This window comes from Xiphophorus hellerii, chromosome 6, assembly GCF_003331165.1.
Source record: "Xiphophorus hellerii strain 12219 chromosome 6, Xiphophorus_hellerii-4.1, whole genome shotgun sequence".
Classification (NCBI taxonomy): domain Eukaryota; kingdom Metazoa; phylum Chordata; class Actinopteri; order Cyprinodontiformes; family Poeciliidae; genus Xiphophorus; species Xiphophorus hellerii.
Genome location: NC_045677.1, coordinates 14,028,781 through 14,055,148, shown reverse-complemented (window position 1 = coordinate 14,055,148; position 26,368 = coordinate 14,028,781). Strand labels below are relative to the sequence as shown.

Genomic DNA, 26,368 nt, shown 5'->3' with positions numbered 1-26,368 from the left:
CAGTTCTTTCTCTATGGCTGGCATCTGCATTTTAATATACAGTGTGACTGACAGATCCCTAGAAAAGCCCTTGGCTCCTGTTAGCTGGGACATGTTTTAGAGGACTGAGTACTTACAAGACTTTTAATTAACACTCATTTATTATTTTCCAACTATGCTTGAAGCATGTATTAGCCTTGATGTGCTCTGAGATGCTTGCATTATTTATGTTATAAATAATAAAACCACTTTTGGATTGGCTTAAAAGGTAAATAGTGTTTCAGGTTTTAGCTTTAGCATTTTGTAATGAGGCGATGATTTCATCATTAGATTCTTCAGACCTTAAATGTAAGTGAAATACAGTGTCTTGCAAAAATATTAACGCTCTGTCACATTGCAACTACAAATTTTTTGCTTCAAGCTGCAGAGAAGTGGAAAGCAAGGCTATGTTGTAAAGTAACATTTAAAACAATTGAACTTGTATTAAATCAATAATCTGAAAGTGGAAAAATTCAGGTGCATTTTAGACTGTCCACCTAACCATTAGGCTAGATATACATATGTCAGAGAAGCAGTCTGTATCTGTACCTGTTGTATCTCTGGATGAACTGCAGAGATCTGTAGGACAGACACCAGAAGAAAGCCATGGTTGGAAAAAAAACATACAGAGTGCCATTTGCAGTTTTCCACAAGACAGGTGGAGGATATAATGTCTGAAAAAATATTCAGATGACACCAAATAAAATTGTTTGATCACTATCCAAAACACTTTGAGTGGAAGAAAAATAAAATATAGCTCATGCACCATGAGTGCATGAGCTATATTTTATACCATGAGTTGGTGCATTCACCATGACTCTGAATGCACCAACTCTCTTGTGAAACACGATGGCAGGAACATCATCCGTGAAGATGATGTCCTTAACACGGACAGAAAAGTTGGTCATATAAGGCAATCCTGGAAGAAAGTCTTTTTGAGTAAAGGTCTTGAGACTAAGGTGTTGGTTGAACTCAGGATAACAACATTAAAACAGACTTATAATTAAATGGTTTCAATCAAAGATCTAAAGGTTACTAATGGTCCAGTCAAAGTCCAGATCTTGAGTACAGATCTTAGAAAAAAAAAAGCAAAAACAAAACAAACAAAAAAAACTTTTATATGTTGCTATATGGACAGCCATTAATAATTTTATAAGATGGACCCGAAATATAAAGTTCTATCCCATTCATTAAACTTGTAAAAAAAAAAAAAAAAAAAAAAAGAAAAAACAGGTGAAAATTATCTAGGCCAGTGTGCTGCAAAGAGACAGCATTGAAGTATTAGTAGCCTGGAGTAAAATCAGGCCTATTCAGGCTGAAGATTAACAACTCCATTCCAGTTCTTCAGCTCTGGGGACTTGGGGGGACATTTCTAGCTCAAGACAGGTGTATGATTCTGGGCTATAGGGCGGGAACTGCCTTTTCCTCTGTCGAGGCAGAGTCTGGTCCTCTGTGTCCCTGCAGGGAAAGACCCATTGTGCAGACCATCTGTTGCAACACACGCACACACAAAAAAGGGGGTAAGAGGTCTATGGTGAGAGGATGGGACTGATGTGCAATGCCTGTTAAATAGCATTAGGAGATGAAGCTGAATTTGTCAAAGCTATTAGAGATGCAAATAGATCTGTACTTGGGTGAACTACGGGGAAGTTAAATGAATAAGTCATTTTATAAGAGATTTTGATTGCCCAGGTTAGGAATTTGTCAAGGGTAAGATAATATATAAATTTGAAATAAGGGTAGCATTTGCAGTGAAGGATCTTAAGCATGCATCTATAGAAGATACTTACGGTGATAAAGTGTTAAGCATTTTACTCTGAGTTACTCTCAAGCGGCTGACTGAAAAACCACCCAATAGCAGATTTAACATGAGATGCAGTAATGCCTGTCCACCAAGTGGGGGCGTCATGTCCCTGTAGTGCATCGGGGGGACCGATTCAAATAGGTCAAGGAAAAGTTTTGTGTTTTGACAATGTAAAGTAGGCGGAGCGGCGGCTTAGCCATTGGTTAGTGAGTTTCAGCTACCAGTCGTTGATTGGTTCTGGCGCTCTAATGAGTCCGTGAGCATGCAACATCGGGTCTCCCCCCCTATAGCCACTCCTCGGACCCCCCCAACAACCTATCCTCCCCTCCCTCCCCTCCTCCCGATCTCCTTGCACCCCCCCCCCCCCCCCCCCCCCCCCCTCTGCCCCTATACTCCGCTTCTCCCCTTGCGCTGATTGTCACACATTGTTTACTACGGCTTGAAATGTGACTCACAACAGAGGCTGTCTGCTGGAGTACCGCTTTGACAAAGCGAAGGATTTCTTTTCTTGACGCGCTCCGTGCGTCTTGATTATTTTTTTGGAGGGGACACAGGTTTGTGGAGACTAACCCTTCTGCCATGTCAGTGGATTTGCTTGCGCTTTTATCCGTCCTGGTCATCACGTCCTCTGCGATGGAAGGTAAATAATCCATTCTGGATTTATATTAATGTGGAAAACGCTGCTTTTAAACAGGGCGCGTTGTGATGGTCTTTGGAGGGAGAGGGTGGGAAGTGGAGGCGTCCTGGTCCTTCTGCTGGGCAGCGCCTGCATCTCCCCGGCGTTCAGGGATGTCATACACGTGGGTCGCAGCGGATTGCTTTGGTTCTTCTCTCTTTATGTAGGAACAGCATTTTCCCGCAGCGCTGAACGCCGCTGATACTTGTTTATGTGACTACTTAAGTTTGTGTCATTTTAACTATATAATATAAAGGCATAACTGCCACGGTAAGCATAGTAAATGCCACATAGCTGTGATGTCTCTGTTTTTATACTTTTGCGTATTATCCAAAGAACAATTATACTTTTTTTTCCCTCAGAGTGGCACGAAAGACAGGAGGAACTCAATGATTCCTTACACGTTTTCTCATAAAGAAAATTGATAATGTATTATTAAGTAAATCCCCCATGTATAATTGTCTTGCATCTACAGATGCTGAGACAAGCTCCCATGGACTCTGAATATAGTTCTGATGGGAAATCATGTGTAAAAATGTTCTTTTCGCTGTTTGCATCTTTGTTTTTTCCTACTCTGAGACACTTGTCTTTACAGCTTCTTCTTCAGTTGTACAGTAGCCAGCATCTCCTCAGTCAAACATGTTTTTCATTTCCTCTGGCTTACCTCATGGGAGAGGACTCTGGGCTGTGTGGCCTCAGCCAGGATATCTGTTGGGTGGATGAAACCAGCTCCCTTCCATCATGGCTGTGGAACTCTTTTCCTTCATGTTGTTTCCTCCCGTGTCAAACAGACAGGAACACACTAGCTTTAGTTTATATCCACCTTCCTTATAAATGAGTTAGATCAGAATTAGTTTCCTCACACACAGGTTTTCTCTTTAATCATTCACTAGTTTGCTCCTGGATCCTCCCCAGCTCTGGGATATGCTCTGTAATTTTGGCTTCAGCTTTCTTGTTTTTGCTCATCGCATTTTAACACATAGCTACAGATACCAAGGCAGGGGACCAAATTGCTACCTCTTTGGGAAGGGATACTTTTTGAGGTTGAGACGTTTATCCAACGTTAAATGACTGAAAACAGTTCAGAGATGAGAGGCTGAATGCGAGAGAAAAAAAGTGAAATTTTACTGCTTACTAAATAGGATGTAGGACGAGGATGAAGCAGATGGGTATAGGGAGATAGCCCCTGGGTTACCTCCCTATCAAAGATTAAAGTGATTTCCTTGTTTGGGTTGCTAATTGAAAGTAGGTGGCCCCACGGGAAGGTTAAAATCTTCACTGATCCGAACTCCAAGCTGCTGCTGTTTTCCCCCCCCCTCTCTTTTTTTCTAATACGCGAGAGAGAAAGTGGAGTCTCTGACCCCATTATCTCGGCCCATCCTGGCTCATATTGATCTCATTATGAATCCAAATCAGATGATGATAACAAAAATTCATAGAACCGTGTGTGTTTTCAAGTGTCTGGATATTTTTGCTGCTGCGGCCGTATGGATTGACGCTTGAAATAATTGATTTATTTAACCTCTATTTTCAGTCACATTACTCAGATAAACAGCTAATGACAATATTAGTCGAACAGTCAACTTTGGAATACAAATGATGAGAAATCAATATTCTTAAGAGCTTTAATATGTTAATGGCAATTAAGCATATGAGTTAAAATTTGGTTAACAAAAAAGTTTGTTGCAGTAAAAGTGTAGAAATGTTGGGTGGGTAAAAAAGTCTTATAAGCTTCCAAACATTTTTAAAGTGGAAAACCTTTCATATGTCCTAATTTCCCTACCAAAATTCAGTCAGTTCCAGTTTTTGTCACTAGGTTTTTCCATTCGACTCTGGGCTTCTTCTTTCCCATCATGGTGCTGCATAGATTGGTCTTCAGACAGCAGCAACAGAAGTCATTCTCCTCCGCTCGGAGAGTCATTGCTTATTTCTGTTTGCCCTTAAACCAATTAGGCTTAGATAAACCCGCTCATTTAACAGCCCAGAATGGGTTGGTGCAGAGAGGGGGAGGAGGAGGAATTGAGGGAAGGGGGAATTAATCATAGCGGCTGGAAGATAGACAGGGACAGAGGGAGATGAAAAGATGACAGAGGCAGAAGAGAAGAGGTCAAAGGAAAACAGTATGCATGTTTCACAAATGAGAAGACTGAAACAGAAAAAAGGCAAAGGAAGTTTTTTTAAAAAAAAAAGGAGGAATATGTTGACAGTACATGCCTAAGTCAGGCTACTCCTTGATGTAAAACACTCTCTGTACTTAATATGAGCCGGATTTGAATGTCCACGATGCTTTGTAAACAGTCCCACAGGATGATGTGTTCACGTATTACAGAGTTGTAATGCTTTATCCTCACAGGCTGCAATGGGGAACACTACAGCTTCCTGAATAAATAATATTGTAGTATAGATTTATCAGGTGTCTTATTATCTAAAGGGGATTCTTGTCCTCCTGTTCTGTTGTTTTGAACTTGCTTTGCAGAAATAATGATGTATATCATGTAACCTTTCCATTGTTTCAGAACTATGGATGTCTTGAAATGTTGACATTACTAAATTACATCAGTAATTTTTGAAATATCCACTTGGTGGAATTGCTCTAAACCGTCATTTTCTCTTGTTTTGCAAAGTAATGATCTCAAGAAAACACTTCCCACCAGGGTTAGGATTATGTCTCATAACAATATATCAGCTGTTTAGAGTGCTGTGTGCCTTTTGAATTCAGAAGAGTGTCTCTAAGTAGAGAACATTAAACTTACCAGCACTGTTTCTGACATAGTGAACATGGAAAAAGGGGAACTTCTCCTATTATCATTAAAGTAACTCTAAAGGAAAATAAAGGAGAATACTGTTGCCCTGTTAAAATGGAAAATGTGACATACAATTTAAGCTGAACCTGGAAAGAATTATTATGAACAACAGTTACAAAAATTAATGGGCACAAGAAGAAATTATTCTTTTTGTCATTCTATAACTTATTATGGTGGAACCAGTTGTTTACTAAAAAAGACAGCTGTGATTCATTTTGTAGAAGGTGTAGAGGACTGTCCATTATTGTCCTGAAATAAAACAAAATCTTCCTCTCTGAAGGCCAATTTGTTATCCATAAAAACTGACAGATTATACTGCATTTTGTTTTCTGTTTGTTTGAGGGGGTTTTTGACCCTGGTTTTGTTACTGCGTGGGAGCTGGCTGCAGGCAGGGAGTGAGTAGGTATGGGTTTCCAGGTATAGCAGAGACGAGTAGAGTAATAAAGCTGCAGCTTATTGCATTCTGTCACTTCTATCTTTGTTCTTCAAACGTAGTATTAGTAGTATATCCAAAAGACCATTACACATATTTTCTAATTATATGCGAGTCAAAATTTCATCAGATAGCGTACTTTAACAACATCAAGATTAAAGAAAAGTAAACAAGTGTGCCTACGCTGGTACACAAATACTGGACAAAGACTAAATCAATATTTTAATTAGCATATGATGTAATAAACTGCTTAAATTATAATTTTATTTCACAAAAACATGGACATTAATGAATTCATGCTGTATTTGGAGTGAAGTGATTCAGTTTTAGCACATGAACTGAATGTAGGACTAGTTCTTGTTAACGGGGAACTTGTTAACTTGTTATTTCAGACTGATGCGTGTTCAGTGAGGACAGATAATGACGGATTTTCAATCAAGTCATCGGTGGAAGATCCACAGTATCAGTTTTGTAAAAGAAGATTAATTTTATTGTTAGTTTTTTTTAATAGTACATTACTCTGGACTCATTACCCTAAAGAAGAGTGAAATCAAATAATGTGTATGCATGAAATTTACTATATGCTATTTCTGTTGTGGTTTAGAAATAATTTAATTGTTTTCTGTATACTAGTTTCTTGTTAGTTTTCTGTATTTCTCCCAAATTAAATCACATGCATACACATCTAACTGGACCAATAATTTAGTGCTCTTAATATTTATTCTTTCTTCTCACCTATGAAAAACAAAAGGTGAGAACAGAAAATCAAACTGGGCTACAAGCTACATTTGTGAAAAATCTGTTATTTGTGGTAGTACGTTTTCTTGTCTTGTATGGGTGTTGCATGTTTAATCAGGCTTCGGTGCACCCCACTTATTTCTCCCACTTTTGTAATTTCATTGTGTCAGCCGAGGTTGCATAAATGTAGAGTTGCCTTGTGAGGCTGATGTAGTTAGAAGCTCCGCTTCTCAATGTGTATCTTGTATGTGTTCACCAGCTGCACAGGGGACACAGTAAGAAAAACAAAACAAAAAGGAGAACCATTGAGTCTCCTAGGAATGTGAAAGCAAAACTGTTCCTTTACGGCACTGTCATTTCCAAACTGATGTAAGAGTGACGAATGAAAAATAAAGCTGGAACCTAGTCCTCTGGCTGGACACAGTATGCAGCTGAAAAGACGTGAAGAATTACCTGTTATGTGCTCACATGAGGGTATTTTAGCCATAGGCAATACTGCTAACTTGGGACCACCTGAAGTAAAATTCAATTCTTCTCTCAGTTTGTACTACAGTGGGTGTTCATGTGTCGCCAGTGTGGTGCTACAACTATTACGGTTGAATTGGCCAGCAGACATGCCTTCATCTCATAATAGGGGCTCTATTTTGCCCACAGTGGAGCAACTACTTGGTGTTAAGACACACTTAGACAGCCCAGCCAGTCAGCTATGACGACCCTAGTGCAAACACTTGCCAGCATTTGGTGTGCCTGCAGTGCTGTAAATATATTGCAGTCATACATGCATGCAGTGATCTGTGTGTAGTTTTCTTTATACATGACTGTATACTGCAAACTCTCTCACAGTTTATTTGATCACTGCTTTCTTACCCCTTTTGTTTGCCTCTTCCTCTTTCACTTACATGCACACATATGCAAACACACCCCCACATATCACATATAAACACATAGCGAGTCCCCCTCGGAGCTCACCTTACCCTAGAGACATCTGAGCCTTGGGAGGGCCAGATGGTGGATACAGACTGGGAGCTTTTGCGTGTGCACTTTTTTTGTAGCCCCCTAGCGTGAAAGTGAGCAGTATGAAGGGAAAAGAACAGAGCTTTTGGTGTGCCAAATCGAATGTGTGTTTGTTCTTTTCTGTTCAGACCTTTTCCTCACGTGCTGATATCTCGTGTTGTTTACCATGTCGTCAGCCTACGTCTTCCAGACATTCCTCTGTCCAGAGATTTGCCACAGAGATGCTATCAACGGTGTTAGGTTCCACCTGCCACACTCTGTGCCCCACGCTTATCAGAGCAGGTGGCAGACTGCGGGATGAGTACTGATGCCTTATCTGTCCAATCATCGGGGGATAAGCAGACCTACTGCATCAGCAACATACATAACATATTAGAGCGCAGGAGTGGAAGCGGCGACGCTTGTGACACAGTTCAACCTCAAACTGTGTGAGTCATCTGTTTGCTGCAAAAGCCAGTTCCATCAATTTTTTTTTATGAACGCAACACACACATACACACACGGTGCGAAAGCTTGATACGCACAGGAGCAGAAACTAAGAGATAACCCTCCAAGCTGCGCATTGTGGAAAATAGAAACGCTAGTCACTGATTGGCCGCAGTGACCCGGCTAACCCCACTACCCAAGGATGGAGGTGTGAAAAATGTGCTTTTTCTCTTTCTTTTTCATGGTTCTGAGCTTTTCTTTCTCTCCATTATCACCTTTCCTGGTGATTGGGTGACAGTTGTTCAATCAGCAGGAAAGGGAAGCGGCTACTATATTTGTTGAATCGAGAGGTGAGAAAAGAAACGATTGATTATTGAGTGTTTTTCCCACTTTTCCCAAAGTCTAGTTTTAGATGATTCTATGCTTACTACCCCATTTCACCCTCTCTTTTTCCATTTTATGGTTCTTTATGCCCCTTCTTCCCCCATACACTCCAACCCTTAAATCACCAGCTCTGAGCAGGCTGGGTTTACAGGACCCTTTTGTTTATACTTTATAAAAGTTCCTGCTTGCCTGTTCGATTGTTTTTGACTGTATGTGAAGGGAAAGGAAAAGGATTCATAGTTTTGAAAAATGTTTTTTTTAATAGTACAAAAAACTTTAAGGGGTTAGTGAGACAATTGTTAGGCATTTTAGTTGCAAATTCACCTCACCCCAATTTCTTCCACCAAATCTGCACACAACTGATCCCTTTTCCAATTTCTCTCTCGCTCTCTCTCTTTCTCTCCCACCCTCCTTCACCTGCTGTCCCCTTACATTTTTATGTTTAAAAACAGATGCATGGTTTGAACTATTGCTGGGAACACTACAAGGAAGAAAAGTGAAACATGAGCCTTTCCTTGGGAAAAAAAAGATGTAATAAGCGCAGCATTGGCAGAAACAGGAAGCGGGGTAAAGAGATGGTTGGGGTTCTGGGATTGTAGGAACAAAGAGATTCTTTTATGATTGTCATATGATATGTATTTTTGAGTCACACAGTGATTTAATATAATTTTTAGGGCCAAGGCTTAAAGGCATATTTAAGTAGGTTGGTCAGTCATTGAGTGATGAGAGAGTAAAGGAAAGAAAGGTGTAAGTATTCTAAATGTATGTTACTCACTCTGCATATTTGATAACTACATAGCTATTGTTTGAACTATTCCTTGGTCTTTCAAGTATGCATGTGCAATGTTTTAGATTCCCTCTGTACGGATAGAAGCGTGTGGTACAGTTTGCAATGTAAAGTGAATTAGCAGCTCACAGGATGCTGCGTCTGAATGCTCAGAGGAATTAACGGTAGAACGTTAATAGGGCTGAAATTATAGGCGGTGGTGGAAGCTGTTCCACTTCTGATTAAATAAAATCCGGCTCCTCCACAGGCTGTTTCTCACTGGGACTAAAACACGCACGCGTGCACGCACGCAAATGTGAACGTGTACAACCTCTATACTCGCAGTCATGTATATACAGAGCTCTGATGTGCAGAAAGGAAATGAGCAGAGATGGGAAGCTAAGGGCCTGGGCCTGGAGCCTGTCCCATTATTAATGAGTAAGTACAATCCCCTCATCCAGGTTCGGGACATGTGGGCATATTTCACCACTCTGCTGCCCTTCTCCTCTCCATAAATGTAATCACTTATTAAACACTGGTCTCTTAGCAAGAGCGTAGCAGAGAAATTGTGTATGAATACTTGTGTCTCTATGTGTGGGTTGCTTGTGTTGGTTAGAGAGAGGAGAAGTGCGGTGGAGAAAAATGAAGTGCCTTTGCGGTGCTGCAAAATGGAATGCCAGCTTCCAAGAGAGACACTGATGGGCCAATAAGTAGCAATGGTGGGAGGACAGTTCTCACCCTGTGTAACACTGAATCCCTCTGCCAGGCAAATTTCCACCTGCCCTGTGCTGTCCACTTCTGTAACTGGATAAGAAGAGCATTTGTGGAGATAATTAATTATTGATTTGAAGCACAGAGGGTAATGGGAAATAAGTGGACAGTATCTCAATCCACTGGGGTGGCTGGAGTACGTCTTTAAAAACTTATGTTTTAAAGAGACTTTTCTTCAAAACTTCAAGACGGCCTAATCAGATTACTTTATCCAGGTTTAGCATCTAAACATTGTGCTCTTGTTTTATAACATAACAAATATTACTTCCATCTCAATCCATTCTAAGCAAATCTTTTTCATACTTTTAGCAGCTGATTGGCAGTACAATCGACAAGTTTCAGCACAGTGTTTCTCTCTGCTTCATACATTATCCCTAAAAAGGACATTAAACCAAAAGATTGATATGAAGGACAATTGTTTTTTTCTGGTTTTGAAATAAACTAAGGAGACCAGAATGAATTATGGAAACCTTGACACACCTTGAGCTCAAATTAAACTTTGATTATACTCTGACTTAAAAATAAAAAATAAAAGATTACAATGTGAGAGGAAACATAAACAAAACCAGAGCTTATTTTATTACAGATACAGATGGCATGTAAGTAAATTAGAATGTTAGTGAAAATGTAATTTAGCTTGGTAATTTAATTCAAATTGTGAAACTCATTTAAATTCAGTACACACGATCATCAAATCAAAGTCTTTTTTTTTCTGCCACTATTCTTTTTGTGCTTTACAACTCATGAAAATCCAAAATTCAGTTTATCAAAAATTATAAAACTACATAAAGCACAAAAATCTGCATGCCCATGTATTTTAGAGTATATGCACTCAGTTAATTTGGACTCTTTTTGCTTTAACTACTGCATCAGTTTAATGGGACCTTTACAGAGCTTATCAGCAGTGGGAAGACTGTTCTGACGCTAATGGACCTTACCAAGCTCCGCCCACAACCGACCCACGTGACCGCAAGTCTCACAAGCAAAGCCTAGCAGCGCGTTGTTTCTACGTAAACATGACTCGATTAGTGCAACATTTCTACCGGATTTTCACAATATATCAGCTACTACAATGGAAAGAGGAACTAACAAGTTCATGTCATCATCTGGGAGGAGGTTACTGGTTTCTCAGTCACAAGCTGGTTGCAAACCTGAGGCCAGCAGGTGCCAGTCAGTTATGGTAGATCTGAAATTTGGTTTGATGACGTCAATATGAGAAGCTGCAGACTGACAGAAGGAACCAAAGAGCTCTGTAAAGGTAAAGGCAAATCTTCTGAAGCTGGGATATAATTAATTTAATTTCACATAATTACCACGGTAGAAGTCATTTGTTTGTTAAAATGTTATGAAATATATTTGTTCTATTTGATGTTTGTTGTGAATGACGTAAACTCACAAACGAACGAGGTAATTAGTCCACCGTTTAGAAACTACAGCGGCTGTAATGCGCCACAGCAAAGGTAAACAAAGGTAAAATAACCCGAACAGGTGATCAACTCAAAACCACTCCTACCTTTTTACTCTCTCTTTGTAGTTTAAGCACACCTGTTACCCGCCCCGCAAGACGAGCAAAGATTAGGTTAAAAACATAACATTCATAACAACGATATCAAGTTTCCAGGCTTGATATTTATTTCTCGATTATTAATCAGCGCTTCCCTGAACACAGCGATGGCTGATTGACTAGCTGTACTTGGTGCTAGCGTGGCTAACACGAGTAACAGTTTAGTCCAAAGCCTTTTCTGCTAAAATAAAATCTTTAGTGTATGTCAGATACAGACACATTGCATATTGATCTGTTTAGCTAACGTAAGACTGTGTAGCAGACAGGCTTCAAGGTGTAGAAGTTGTATCAGTTCTGCCATTATGCTGTACTTAGCTAACGGGAAGCTAAGTGTGTTTGTGAGACGGCCACGCACGTGACCACGTTGAATGGGCGTCAGGCAATGAAAAGCGGCCCCTGTGGTAAGGTCCATAGTTCAGACATAAAGAAGGTGACAGACAGTTATTGTCCATATCAAGGACAGGTCTGTGTGGATGCCAGGGACCTTTGTGAATCTGCCCTACACTCTTTAATTGACTTCTTTTTTCCATCTACTCAACTTTCCTTTAACATGCTTGGATGAACCACATTTTTGTATTAAAAAATCATTAGTTAATGATTTGTGAAAAAATTAAACTTTTATGAAAAACTAAATAAGGTAAAGTTATCTTAAGGCTAAACTTTTAGTTTAGCCTTAAGATAAACTAAATCACTTAGTTTATAGTAACTGGTCACTTTGTTTTTGGATATTTTCACAATTATAGCTTAAGGCTAAACTTTTAGTTTAGCCTTAAGGCTAAACTTTTAGTTTAGCCTTTAAACTTTTAGTTTAGCCTTAAGCTATAATTGTGAAAATATCCAAAAACAAATGAAATGATCAAACTATGCCATTCACCTTTTGGATGGAATAATTGAAACAACTTCACTTTTCAATAATTTGCACTACCTCAAAGGATAATTCATTTCAGTTTTATTTTTTATTATAAACCCAGTAAATTCCAGTTCAATCCAAATAAATAATGAGAATCAGACCTAGGTATGTATATACAGTGCAGTCACTAGGGTTTTTTTTTTGTCCAAGAGCAGCTTGAAGACTAGGATTTATTTTAGAAAGAGAGAGAGAGATAAGGATAAGCCATCATGACTTCAATCTTATACGTGCTAATTAGGAGGTTCTTGTGGGTAACCCTTAAGCACATACAGCCCTGCAGAGAGTGCATTCCTTTGAGAGTACCTGTCCTTGGATTTCTATGAGGAAAGGGACTTCTATTTATATATAAAAAACTGAAATGATTTAAATAAACCTGTTCAATGCTTTAAATCAGTGTTATGTATTTTCCTTTTTGTGAGAATTGCTACAACATCAATCTCACTCAAATAAACCTCTTCTGCATTTAAGCTCACAGAACATTTGAAAATTTACAGCACTTCCCAATTCTTCTCTTCCTCATCACCTGCTGTTTCTCCCAAGGCTGAGCATTTAAAGAGGGTCACTTCTGATCCGAACTTTCACACACTGTTTGAAACCCACTGTGTAGATTGACATATGACGTTTGGCGAGGACTCGGGCCGTTTTCCATAAGCTTTAGGAGAAATGAACTGTCTGCACACTGTCTGCATATATGACACACAGTCAGGTATTTTTAAATAAGGTAAAGTTTAATGAACAGATGTGCTCGTTTTTCCTCTGCGGCCATGTAGCTATGTGCTGATGACATGCCAAAATGATAAACGCTCCCACTAAGCTGAGCTGAATGTAATCGTACAGCCGTTTTCCAGATGTTTTCCAACTGGGCCATGGCGGTTTTAGAGAGAGTTCAGCTAATATCAAGAAATATATCTGCGATACAGAGAGCAGAAAACGAGTAGGTTAATCTAAATCTCTAAATTCACAATGTAACTGCACAGCACAACTTTACTAGAGGCAAATAGTCCATGATTTGAAAAGACTTAAATTGACGACTTGCGTTCTATAACTGCATATTCTATAAATTATTTAACATGGTTTTAAAATAGTTAAAAAATTTATTTGAGTCTGTGATGTTCACTGCATAACAAGTTTAGCACAGTGGTACTCTATGGTGCAGACTAGATCTCTGAAATTTGACTAGCAGCTATCTCAAATCTTTAAAACAGTTTTTGTCACATCTTATTGGCCACCAACGTAAGCCTCCATGTCACGATGCCCTTTATAAATGTTGTCTGTCACGCTTTGTTGATCTGTTTAATCAGTAATACTGCCCAACCTAGGTAAGACATGGCAAGCGTGTCATTTTATGGCTATGTAATTGACTAGGGGCATGATTATATGCTAACTCTCTGAATAATGTGTGTGATCATTGTCATTTTGCTGAAATCTATTTTTGTCACTTAAGATTCATGTGTGAGGACAATATGAACAAAACTGAACTGGTCTGTTCTTGGAAGTCCTTGTAGATCTCCCTAACACATACAGTATAAGTATATACAGAATTACAGTTAATATCAAGAGTGCAGCCTGCTTTCTTTCAGACTTTTAGTTTTGAGGCCAAACTAATTATACTCCCTTTAGCAATTTAGCAAACAGGTGACAAAGTTTTATGTCTAATGCTACTATGATCTTTAGGCTCTTTCGGGTTGTTGCTTTCTTTTTTCTTGTGAATAGTGAGAAATATTTTTGGCATTCTGAACTTTTGTACTACAGTTGCTTTGGAAATTGTGGTTATTTTTGTTCACAAAACTGACTCAGTCTACTGATTACATCATCTCTTACAGTTAATGACTTATTTTTTTGTAAGTGAATTACAAAGACAAATCATCTTTGTTGTTAAAAATAATCCATGTTTATTTTGTTTTCAAGATATAAAAGACTAAACCTTTTTTCCACCATGAAATGCCTTTCATTTCTCACAGAAAAAATGTTTTATCCTATTTATTTATATGGTATGTCTGAAATCCACATTGGACTACTGCAAATACTCAAAGTGGAAAAAAGAGTTAGATGTGTAAAGCACCTATCATGTGATGGTTATCACTCATGACAAGGTCACTGTGTACGTCTGTGAGTGTGTCTTTACGTATGCTTGCATGAGTGAATTCATCGTCTGGAAAAAAAGGGAAAAAATCTGTCAGTCTGCTTTTAAAAGTCTTTTAGACACCTGTCAATGATTTCCTGAGAGAGGATCCCTTCTCTCAGCTGTTATTGATGGGCAGAAATTTAGAAGGAGAGTGGCGAGCGCTTTCATTTTTGGACTTCTGTTTTCAATCTATTTTGATGTTTGGGTAATGCTTTGAGAATCTATTGGTGTCCCTTTTATAAATATCATTCAATAGTTTCTAAAAGGAAAGAAGTGTGACAAATGGTCAGATGGATGAATTGTGCTTCTTAAATGTGGAAAAGATAAAAAGCAAACAAGCGGCCTCCATCTGTCTCTTTTCTCCTGGCTCCTATGATTGATTGCGCCTTGTCCAAGACATATGAGCGTTTCGATCATATCATGGATCACAGCGCGGAGAGGGAATGACACGTGTCGTAAGTGTTCTTTTTTTTTTTTTTGTTTACTTTAGAGGCAAGCATGCATCTGATGGATTTGCTCTGTCTGATGCATATTAGGATGATTTGTCATCACTCACGTGTTTTATCCAAAAGGAAAGGATTTATTCTTAACCTTTGTTGCCATGTCAAGGATATATGGATTTTATTCAGGACAATAAATGGAAATATAAACATAGGGCCACATATTGGAGTCTTCACCAACTTGCTCTGGAAGTATGGGTCATATTTATAGGAGCTGTGTCAAATTCACTTGGGGTCCATGAATATTCTTTCCAGACCCAGAATAATTTTAAAAAATGAGGCGCCTCGCTGGATGACAGTAGGGATGTGTGATATGGCATAAAATTCATATCACTATATATTGTTACGGGTGGCGGTAACGATATATATTACAATGCAATTTGTATAAAACTTAAAATAGAAACGAAAACAATCACATACTAATTGAGTGAAATGAATGTATGTGTATGCATAAAAACTCATTTAGCCCTCGTTTTTGTGGATGCTATTTGTATGCAATGTTTGTAGCTGTTTCTTTGTAGTGCTGCCTATCATTGCCAGGTCTCCCTTAAAAAACTAATTTTGGGGGTGCTGTGCAAGGGTTGAGCACAACCCACATAAGGAGGCCTTAATCCTCGACGCGGCCATCGCAGGTTCGATTCCCGCCCTGGTGACCTTTGCTACATGTCTTCCCCCTTCTCTCATTACCCACTTTCCTTTCAATTCACTATCAAATAATGGCCACTAGAGCCAATAAAACCTTTAAAAAAAATCTCATTTTAAAGGAGACCTGGTAATGACAGGCAGCAGCATAATCGCAGTGGTGACTACCTGGTTAAATCAAACTTAAATAAATAAATGAAAAATATACATCTAGAAACACAATAACTTTAATAAAATGGATATCTGTGTCAAATCCTGCTTTTTCTTCCCAGTGTTGTGACTGGAACTTGTAGTTCTGCATTGCTGGTATTCTATTAATCGTAGTCTTGGTCTTGGAAGGTCTGATTTTGGACTTGACCTTCGAGGCTGCAGTCTTGGTTTAGGCCTGAGAAGAACCACTCTTGACACCATACCTGGAAGGCTCCTGAATGGATGGAGCAACATATTCTCCCATCCAAGCAATATCTTATTTCAGACAATACCAAGCAACATTCTGCACACTTTGCAACAGTGTGGCTTTGTAGTAAAGGAGTGTGAGTATTAAACTCATTCAGTACACTAAAATACATTCAGTGGTTTCTTGAAGTCATTCTCTTGTTTATTTCAATGTATTCTTCACCAAGCTGTGATTTTGAAAAATAAAATTGAGTTTCATCTTAAGAACTAGATGTTTTCCTGCAAAGAATAGATTTGGGTCTCTTAACCCTACTCCTTAGATCAGACATACAGGAGACTGTCATCACATGTAAAACACTGACAGTTCTTTCTCGGAAATTCCTTCAGCTTCTTCGGTGTTGTTGTCAGACTCTTGGCAGCCTTCCCCACCTGTTTCTATCCCATTTGTTTCACCAGTGTTAGAGAGACATTTAATCTTCACATTTCCCTGTTGTCTCATATTTTCTTTATTCATTGGTGACTTCCTCTTGTGTTATGGTGTTTATTCAGTTCAGTTTAATTAATTTTGAGAATACTTATTTAATCCTAAAGGGAAGTATTGTTGTAACTCAAAGTATTTGCATTTGTTTTTAGTTGTTGCAACCAGATTTGTGCAGTATTTCTTTTAAGTTGTTTAGTGCTTTTTCTCACTTAAAATAAAAAAAAAAAATCCTCATTCGAACAATGGGGTGTACAGGTTTACAAAACACTGTTAAATACAATAATATATAGGTTCCCTTGTGTTACACTGAAATGTGATTAGCATTGTGATCATTTCTAACAGCCATGGATTACTTTGCCTTTCAACAAAGTAAAATCAGTACATCGTAAATCGTCAGATAATTGCCAATAATCAGGTAATGGATCAGTGTCAGGACAAATAGGGGAACTTGCTGCTGTAAAAATCTTCAGTTTGCTATTATGAAGCCAAACTTAATTGCTTTTTAAAACTCTTAAAAAGTGTCCATAGGCTTCTCCTGAACATTCATAATGCAATCCATGTAGCAGTTGCTGCTTTGAGTTGAGGTACAAGATACAAGCAAGCTGATCAGATCTGTTGGGAGAAGATGGAGGAAATTGCTTGGAGCAGGAATGCGCTTGACATGGTGATTTTGGTTTGTGTAGGAAGTGCCGGTGTGCTAGTGTGTCTGTCTGTGTTTTCTAAAGCTTTGTTCAGTCAGCAATAGAAAAAAAAAAAACGAAATATGATATGAATATCCTCTCCATTCTTTCATGAAAGTACCTGAAAATACCCCTGAAAGGGTCCCATTTAGGCTCACTCCCAGACAATACAGTACAATGCCCTTGATGACAGGCTAACTGGGGAGGAAATAGCCCTTCTAGGGCCAACATAATGGTGGCATATTCTGGTAGCCACAGGAGGGAATTTATGGTAGCAAATAGTCTTTTTCTAACATGCAATGGAGCAGTGTACCGCTCGTATTTGTGTTTCTGTATGTAGTGTGTGATTGGGACATGGTGACCTTTGTTGCTGTATGTGGACCACATTCTGTTATGTGCTAGATGTGTGAATTGGAGCTTTTCCTAGCCTGTCAATCAGACGGCAAGATCATTAGAGATGTCACAGTCGAGTCTCTCATCTTTCTAATCAGCTGTCACACCAACAACGCCTAACATCTACATGCGTCTGTTCTTGTCTGGCAACCTCAAGATCATGTGATGAAGCTGATTAGTGGAAGGGAAAACTTAAAATACCTTTAGAAATGTACCACAGTGACTTATGTCAAAGCTAGAACCCTTTGGTCCTCTATGAACAGGAGATGACTCCATCCTGGGCTCCATATGGACCTCATGTTGAATCCACTCAGCTCCCTAACAGAGAAGGGATAGCAATTAGCGCTACATTTTCTGATGATGGCATCAAACCAGAGACCTGTCACCTCTACTTCACAGCTCTGTCTTTGAAGACATGTATGTGTATGGGTGCGCACTTGGGGATCAGCATTCTTGAAAAGAGGGGGTAGAATCATATCTCGGCACCTGCTACACAGCAGGTGGTGGGAGTGCCTTGCTACAATTGAGTGTACTTGTGTAGGGGCGTGTGTGTGTGTGTGTGTGTGTGCATGGTTGCATTCAAAAAAAGGGTGGTAGGGGGGTACCGAGGGGTATTGGCATATTGCATGTGATCAGAGGCAAAGCGACATCTAAATGCATGCGATTACACGCAATCAATGTTACCACAGATCGTTTTGGGTATGCTAATGTATTCTAAAATGCTAATGTGTTTCAGTAGCAAAACCCTAACTTGTATTATCTCAGTGAATAAGCAATGGTGCACGCAGTGACAATGAGATGGAAATCTGCATGATATGTGTCATAAAGTATCTTTTGACAAATGAATTGTTGTACACACAGCGTCAAAGAAATTGCCCTGCACAACCATATGAATTATTTTGGTAGTAGCTATTGCATCCCATTTGGTAATTACTTGACACGTCCATTTTCAACGTGTCATGTGAAGTTCTCTTCACATGTCCGCTAAAATACTGATGTCACAATTTTATTGCCCAAGGATTACAAAATCTCTGCTCTCCTCTTTTATAAGAAGACTGATCTGCATTCACCCATGAAAAATTATATTAAAAAAATATTTTTATATATATATATATAAATGAAATCAGGATACTATGTTAAATATCAATTTGATTTAAATAATGTTTCACAACTTGATGACTAATCATTTTGTTTATCATTGGAAAAGAAAATAATTTATTTACAGGTAAGCACAAGAATTCATGGTGAATTCTATGATGGTCATCGGACAAGGTCAAGCTGCTGCAAAGGTTCCCCTAACCATGTTACTCGTAGTTGTGTAATTCATAGATGGAATGGGGTTATTTTCCTAAAATGCTAAATTAAGTTCATCCCAAACATGTCCTCTGTTCTTGTGTCCTTTTTTGACTGATCTTATCAAAGAATATTATTCCAGAAGTCCTGGACTGTGTCTATGATCTTTTTGACTGATTCTAGTATGTTCTTTCTGTTTTTCTTTGAGAGGAAACAATTCTGTCTTGCATGCCTCCCTTTAAAGCTATACTTGTGCGATCTCATTCTGATTGTACAGGCACGCAGTATCCTGTCTGCATGTTTTGAAGTTGATGCAGAGTACTTCAAGATTTGGGTAGATGGATTGGTCTTCTTTATTACCACTCAGTATAGTAACTTACATTATGTTCTTTTACACTGAAGTAACCCTGAGTTAAAAGCCACAAATCAGAGGATCATTCAGTCTCAAGCCTAGAGGTTTTACAGACAGAAAACGCTGGCAAATACTAGGTGTGCAAATAACCTGCGGGAGTTTTGGAAGCAGCTGCGTGAACATGTTATTAAATAGAAAACATTTACGTAGCAGACACCAGGAGTTCATATTATCTTTTCTGTTACCCAACTATAATGGGTAACACTGTGCCGTCAATGTTATCGGAGATGTATCTCTAACACCCGCCATAATAGCCATTGGGAGGATTTTTTTTTCTTTTCCCTTATTTCGTTGTTAGCCAGCCAATCAATATTGCCCCTCTCTCGCCTTCTCTGTCTCTTTCTCTCCCACCGTCCACACATTAGCCTGCCAGGTTGTGTAACATGCTGCTTGGCTTTGTGCTCACAGACGATGACTTCTGTCAGAAGCCCACACTTTTGGAATTAGGTCTCTGCTTCAGTTGAGCACATGCATGGTCGATGTGTGTTTTTTGGATAAGTGTGCCCACGTGTGCATGCCTGAGTGCGACTATGAGTGCACATAGCCAATGACAGCTGACAGGGCCCACGCTTCTTGAATTAGCTTTGCTTTCTGGCCCCCAGGGGGAGGCATGGATGTTCCATTAGATGAAGCTTTCGTGCAACAGTCAATGATTTCTTTCCTAACAGAGATACGGTGATCCTAGTCGTCCACCTTAGAGTCAGATTATTTGTCAGAAGTAACAACTCAAAGAGGATTCTGGGCAAAGCACTATGGTTTCAGTATTTATTGTGGAACACATTTTGTCCATTTAGTTTTTGATGTAATGGGGAATAAAATGTTGCATGACCTTTTGTTTGCAGAACGTCTTGGCTGAGCATTGTTGCTATGCAATCATCCTACAGAACATATTTGCATGTCATATTTTATTAACTTGACATTGAGTAAATAATTGAAGTAATAACTTATTGGAAAGTGTTTTAACATAAGTGCAGTAGCTAAAGAGCTGCTTAAAATAAACCGTAATGATTTCAGTGTTAAGCCTGTAGGGCAACTGAAGCGTCTACATCAGGGTCTTCAAATCAAAACCTCGAGGGTCAGGGTACTGCAACAGTTAGATGTGTTCCTGGTCCAAGACACCTGAATCAAATGGCTGAATTACCTCTTCAGGATGCAGACTAGTTCTCCAGAGACATGCTGATGACCTCATTGTTTAATTCAGATGTGTTGAAGCAGACATATCTAAAAGTTGCAGGACACAGACCTTCGAGGGCTGGATTTGAAGACCCTGAATCTACATTGAGTCACTGTGATGTTTTAAGCTTCAGGTTAGTGAATTCTGATGCGAGTCAAGTGATTTTGAGTTGGGTTGTGATCACAGCTTGTGCAGTAATCTAAGGATGATCAATTTGGCACTGGAATGTGTTTTCTACATTTGGGTGTTTGTGGGCATGCGAGTGTGTGTAGATAGATAAAGAAAGTGAAGGGTCCTCTTGTGAGTTGTGCTTTATTAAAGAGAAGTTAATGAGTTCCATGTCTGACTCTCCAATTTTCTTCTCCCCTCCCCTTCCAATTTATTCCAAACAACATCTTTTTCCATTCTGTGCTTCCAGTATTGCTCTAGCTGGTAACGTTCTTGTTTGCATGTGTGCTTTCTTTTGCTTATGAACACTCTAAAAACATAGAAATTAGGATGAAAAAAAATCTAGCCATTTGATATCGCCACATAAGTGTTGTGTTTTTCTTTGTCCTCATTGCACACACAAAAAAATCTGTGCACCAGTGCTCATATTTAGAATTCTAATATTAATTGAGAAAAATGAAGTACAGATAATTTATTCTTTAATATTATATGCATTTAAAAACTGTTGACTTTCGGGTATACATCATATCAGTGACACTAATAAATTTCCACAGTAAAATTCTCTATATATTCAAGCCTGCGGGTTTCGTAAACAACTCCTGAAGCTTATGCTGTTTTACTGAGCTACAGTTCATGGTAGAGAGTTCATTAGCTTTTATAAAATGCATCCCAGCTATGCAAGGTTGACATATGGAAAGCTTTTTATACTTATGAAATGAAATTAGGCTACATCCAATTCTGTTAATGTTCATTCAAGTCTCATATTACTTCCAAATAAATCTTAAATGACTACTTTTATTTGAACTACTGCTATTACACTAAAAAGCATAGGATGAATCTGAATAGTCTTTAGGATTTTTTTTTATTTTAAAGAATATATTGATACATTGTGATTCTTTGAATATGACTTTATTAAAAGAGATTAAACAAATAAAACAAGATAACCAAAAAACAGTAATTGTTATCCACACACAATGTATTAAAGAATGATATGATGACCCAAGAACAATTTCATATACTTTTCTGGGATAAGCTACAAGCATTTCATTTTCATGGTAAGTGAAGAACATAAATTCTTATGCAAACTTTCCATAAATCACTCAAGAGGGAGTAGAGGCATAGGGGAGAAATATGGTTTTATTCACATGTAATCTCAAAAACAAATGTAGTTAAACTATTTTGAACTATTATTAAACTACAGGGATAAAAAAAATTCTAAGATTCTCAAATGACTATTATTCACTTTAGCTGTAATAACTATCTCAAAAACAATGCGGCTCCACATTCGTGCAACATCATCACACATGTTAACTTTAGATTGTAGAAAAACCTGTGGGGGAGAACAAGGAAGAGGGCAGAGACAGAGCCATGTGTGTTTGTGCTCTCCTGAGGCACAGCGAGCAGCAGGTGAGCTGTCATGTTATCAAAATAGTCCTCCACCGCTGCAGCATCTGTCTACTTGTCCTACAACAGAGGCAGGAAGAGAACAGCAGCCTGAACAAACAATGCTCCCATGTTGTACCCTTTGTAAAGATGTTTGGAGAAGTGTTTGGAAAAAGAAAGCAGACTAAACAGCAGCCATACACAAACACAACAACGTGGCTTTGTAGAGCACATGTTTCTGTGAACTGAACCTTCCGATGGCAGTAGTAGGGTCACAGTGTAGCGCGAGGTACTTTGCCAGTTTGCATACTTTGGTTCTTTGAAGGTAAAATACTAAATAAATACGTACCTGTAAAGGTTACAGGTAAGAATCTGTTTTTTGTTTTTTTTCATCTTGTAGGCCTGGTAACAAATATTAGTGGCATCTTTCAAATTTGTGTCTTAAAGTGGTTTGGTATTCTTCTTGAAGTCGCAGACTTATGACAACAGCTAATATGGGTCCTCATTTTAAATTAGGACCAACATATTTAATTTTGTAGGACATATTTTACACATTATGTACATTTATGACTCAAAGTCATAAATTAATATTGCCCTTCTTAATGGGCTTAAGGGTCAATGGTGGCAATGTGTCCTGTAACTGGTGTATTGCCGGTTCAACACCCCACTACATGTATCTCAGTTGTTGGGCAAGACACTTTACCTATTTTACCTGCTGGTGGTAAAATAGGTTAGAGGTGCATGGCAGCCTCGCCTTTGTCCGACTGCTCCAGGGCAGCTGTGGGCACATTGTCATAGTTTCCAGGAAAAAATTATCTAAGGGAGATCAGAAAAACATGAATGTGTAAGTGAAGACATCTGCTCTCAACAATGCTTAATAGATAATATTTTGAAATCCTGATTGTTTTTTTTAACCAAAATTTAGTTTCATAGACTGTCTCAGCCAGTGACAGACATTTCCTCAGAATAATGTGATCATATACTGTAGGTTTTCATTAAAAAAAAAAACTTGAATATAAAAAATCATGATAGTTTGTATTGCTCTGAGCAAAAGAGGTTCTCCAAAGTTTCCCTTTTCCTCTTGTTCCATTATTGCTACATTAGTCTGACTTTCTGTACAGTAGCTAAATACACGCTTATATTCTTGAGGTACAATGGGATTTTAAACCCAGTTTTTTGCATGTCATCTGACTCAATTTCAGTTTACACAGAGGGTATTTATTTTTCCACTCCAGCTGACTGTAGCCATCTGGGCTTTTGATGCAGAGGAACCATTGAGACAGACTTGTTTGACAGGGCAATGGAAGAACGATGACTTGTCTTGCAGCAAATCTATAGAAAGGACATGAAGGGGCCACCACAACAAGACTTGTTTTGCAGAAAGTCAGGGAGCTACTATAGCCATCTGGAGGATCTATGAAGTGCGACGTGTCCCGACACTGTATGATATTTGTTGGCTCCTCATTGAACAGGGTGAGATGACACATTTGTGGCAGGGAGCCAGATGAAGTCTGATTTATACCACACCACCATCTAGAACAGGGCCTGCCCAGTCACCCTGCCATAACAGAAGATGTATTGTAAGGCGTAGCACAGCATCAAAGACCAATCATTCACACACTCTCTCTATCGCTCTCTCTCTAACACACACACACTGACACTTAATAAAAGATCTATGATGAGTGGGTTAAAGTATATCTTGTTACAAATTATTGTTGCTCACATCTGACAAATATGCATTTGTCTGCCATCTGTAGACAGACAACTGCGTCCGCCAACAGATATTTGGCTAGGTGCAACGAAAATCAGCCTGTTGGCCCAGTTCCCATCTGTCCTGGTTATGCCTGCATGGAAGAAATATAGTAAACCCTCATCATGCTTTTTATTTCATCCATACATTTATCTTACCAATGTTACCAGAAGATATTAGGGGATAAAAGAAGAAAAAAATTAGCCTGAAACAGCAAGGTGTGGCATGGAGAAAAATCAAACTGAGCTTAATTTATTGAGAAACTAAATGAGATATGGAACATTTTGATAGAAAAATTGAGGGGAAGAAAATAAGTGGTGGCATAAGTTAAGATTGATAGGAGAAAGGAACGGGTCAGCTATGGAGAAATTGAGGGCACTGATTTATCAGAGAGGAGATGAGGCAGTGTAATTCTCATTGAACAGTTATTATACAGAGGTGTAGATGTAGAGAAGGAAGATGTAGAAGGCAGTCCTTTACCCTTTTTTTTCTTTTTATCCAGGTGCGAAAATGAGGAAAAAAGTAATTTTAAATCTGATTTTGGATGAAACTGTGATTGATTTTGATTCTACTCTTGTTATTAATAACTTTTAACAATCTCCTTGTTAAAATTTGTATTTGACTTTATTTTTAATAGTTTAGGAAGTAGGGATGGGCAATATGGTTTAAAAACATATCACAGTGTGTTTTATATCGGTCAATATTAGCAAAAATTGATTAGTTTTTGTTTAAAATATCTGAAATACTGCCAAACTGGTGACACAACCTTTTCTGCTTTATGTTCAAATTTTTCCTGATCTGTTGTACTGATTTTCTCCTTTCACTCCAGCCTGTTCATTTTTATTTTATTTTTCCATTCATTTTTATTTTTAACTGCTTCTGTGAAGCAGTTATTAGGCACGGTAGTGAAACATGAAACTGCTGCTGCGCAAATCACACAACAGGTTGTTCCTAGCTTACCCATGAATGAGTGAGTTAGTTGATCCAACCAAACTTGCTTAGCTGTCCGTGAGAGTTTGGGCCTTTCCTCTGCGTAAATCCTCCAGAATGCTTTGCAGTACTGACTCAGATTTCAGTGAAATTATGAAACATTCTATCAATAATTGTTTTCCAGTTTATTTTTAAATATCAAAACTTACAAGTAAGAATTTTTGATACAGGTTACTTTGCCTTTCTGTCAAGGCAAAAGTAACCTGTTCTGATGCGGCCGAACTATGTAAATTCTGCACCTTTGATGCTAGTGAATATGCTGTATTTAGCACTCGGCCTCATACTTCAAAAATACAACATGATGTGATGTTCAACAAAATTCCTGTGCATTTAGACAGCAATAGCAACTTATTTGGAATATGTCAGAGTACACCAGGAACATTGTTCTTTTATTCTATGAACTACTGACAACATGTTTCTGGAATTTCAAGCAAAAATGTATTTGCAGAAAATGAGAAATGGTCCAAAGATGCAGTGCTTTCAGACCTCAAATAATGCATAGAAAACAAGTTCATAGTCATTTAGAAAGAACAATACTAATGTTTTGACTCAGGAAGAGTTCAGCAATTAATATCTGGTGGAATACACATGAGGCTTTCAATGGGGTTCAGTGCAGTGGGCTCCTAATTGTTTCCAGATGCTGGATGTAAAGGCTAAGATAAAGTAACCAAATAACCCTGCATGTATTTCAGCTGATATTTCAACATCTGCCTGATATTCCAAATACCTTAGGAAACTCAGGTATTTAAGCATTCAAATTTAAACCCAGGTAATCAGAGCTTTTCTTTCAATATCCAAATTAAGGTTAAGATTGACAGAGAGGAGAGAGAGAAGCTTGTCTGGGAACGTCTGTCTGGGCATGGATGTCTGTTCTATAAGCATCCCATTTGCCAGTCTACATGTTTATTTTGTCACAGGTAAATCAGTACATTAAATAAGAAGTAGTTGCTTTAGCAAAAATAAATTCTGTCCAGAAACCTAAATTACACAGATATGTTAAGAAACTCTAAATTCTTCATTTGCATATATTAACAGCTAATTCCATTTTCTATTTTTTCTATTCTCATCTTTCTCACTTTGTCTCACACAGAAAAAATAATTAGAGTTGGCACTGCAACAGTAGCGACTTCATTATAATAAATCCATCCATTACCTGATGTGGTTGGTGGACAGTGATGCTTATTTCCAATTTTATAGTTATACCATAATTTATAGCATAGAGGACAGAAAGATGTTGAGGACACAGTGCATCCTGTTTTCCTGTTAAACATTTCTTCAGCTTAAGCAATTCTAAAAATATTTGAAAACTTTTATAGAGAATTATCTTCATATACGCAAATTGGGATTGATAAATTTCAGTAAAGTATTATAACTCATCTCCTTCTGTATGTTATAGTTATGCATATATAACTTACTTGGAAAACTACTGTGAAAGGGGAAGTCCTACCAAACATTCTTTTTTTCTCAACTTTAAGTGAAAGGTACTATCCAGGATTTAAGCAAAACCCTGGATAGTGTCAGACTTGGTACCTTTAAGGACATCTTGTGGCTTAATCTGTTAGAAATAGGAAGCATGTATCCAAAAATAAAAATAAATAAAAATACTAATGCCATAGATCAGTTTGTAGAAACTTTGTTTTTTTGGGGTACTTCACTGTATTACTACCCCGCAG

General features: G+C 38.4%; 1 protein-coding gene across 2 annotated transcripts in view; it reads left to right on the top strand.

The window, feature by feature from the left end:
* The first annotated feature begins 2,183 nt into the window (after positions 1-2,183).
* The window catches only part of ephb1 (EPH receptor B1), a 178,940-nt gene continuing 154,755 nt past the window's right edge, over positions 2,184-26,368 (top strand). For both annotated transcript variants that reach the window (XM_032565870.1, XM_032565869.1), the window contains exon 1: positions 2,184-2,462. In XM_032565870.1, coding sequence (XP_032421761.1) covers positions 2,402-2,462 — 61 coding nt within the window. In that variant the 5' untranslated portion in view covers positions 2,184-2,401. The remainder of the gene's footprint in view (positions 2,463-26,368) is intronic.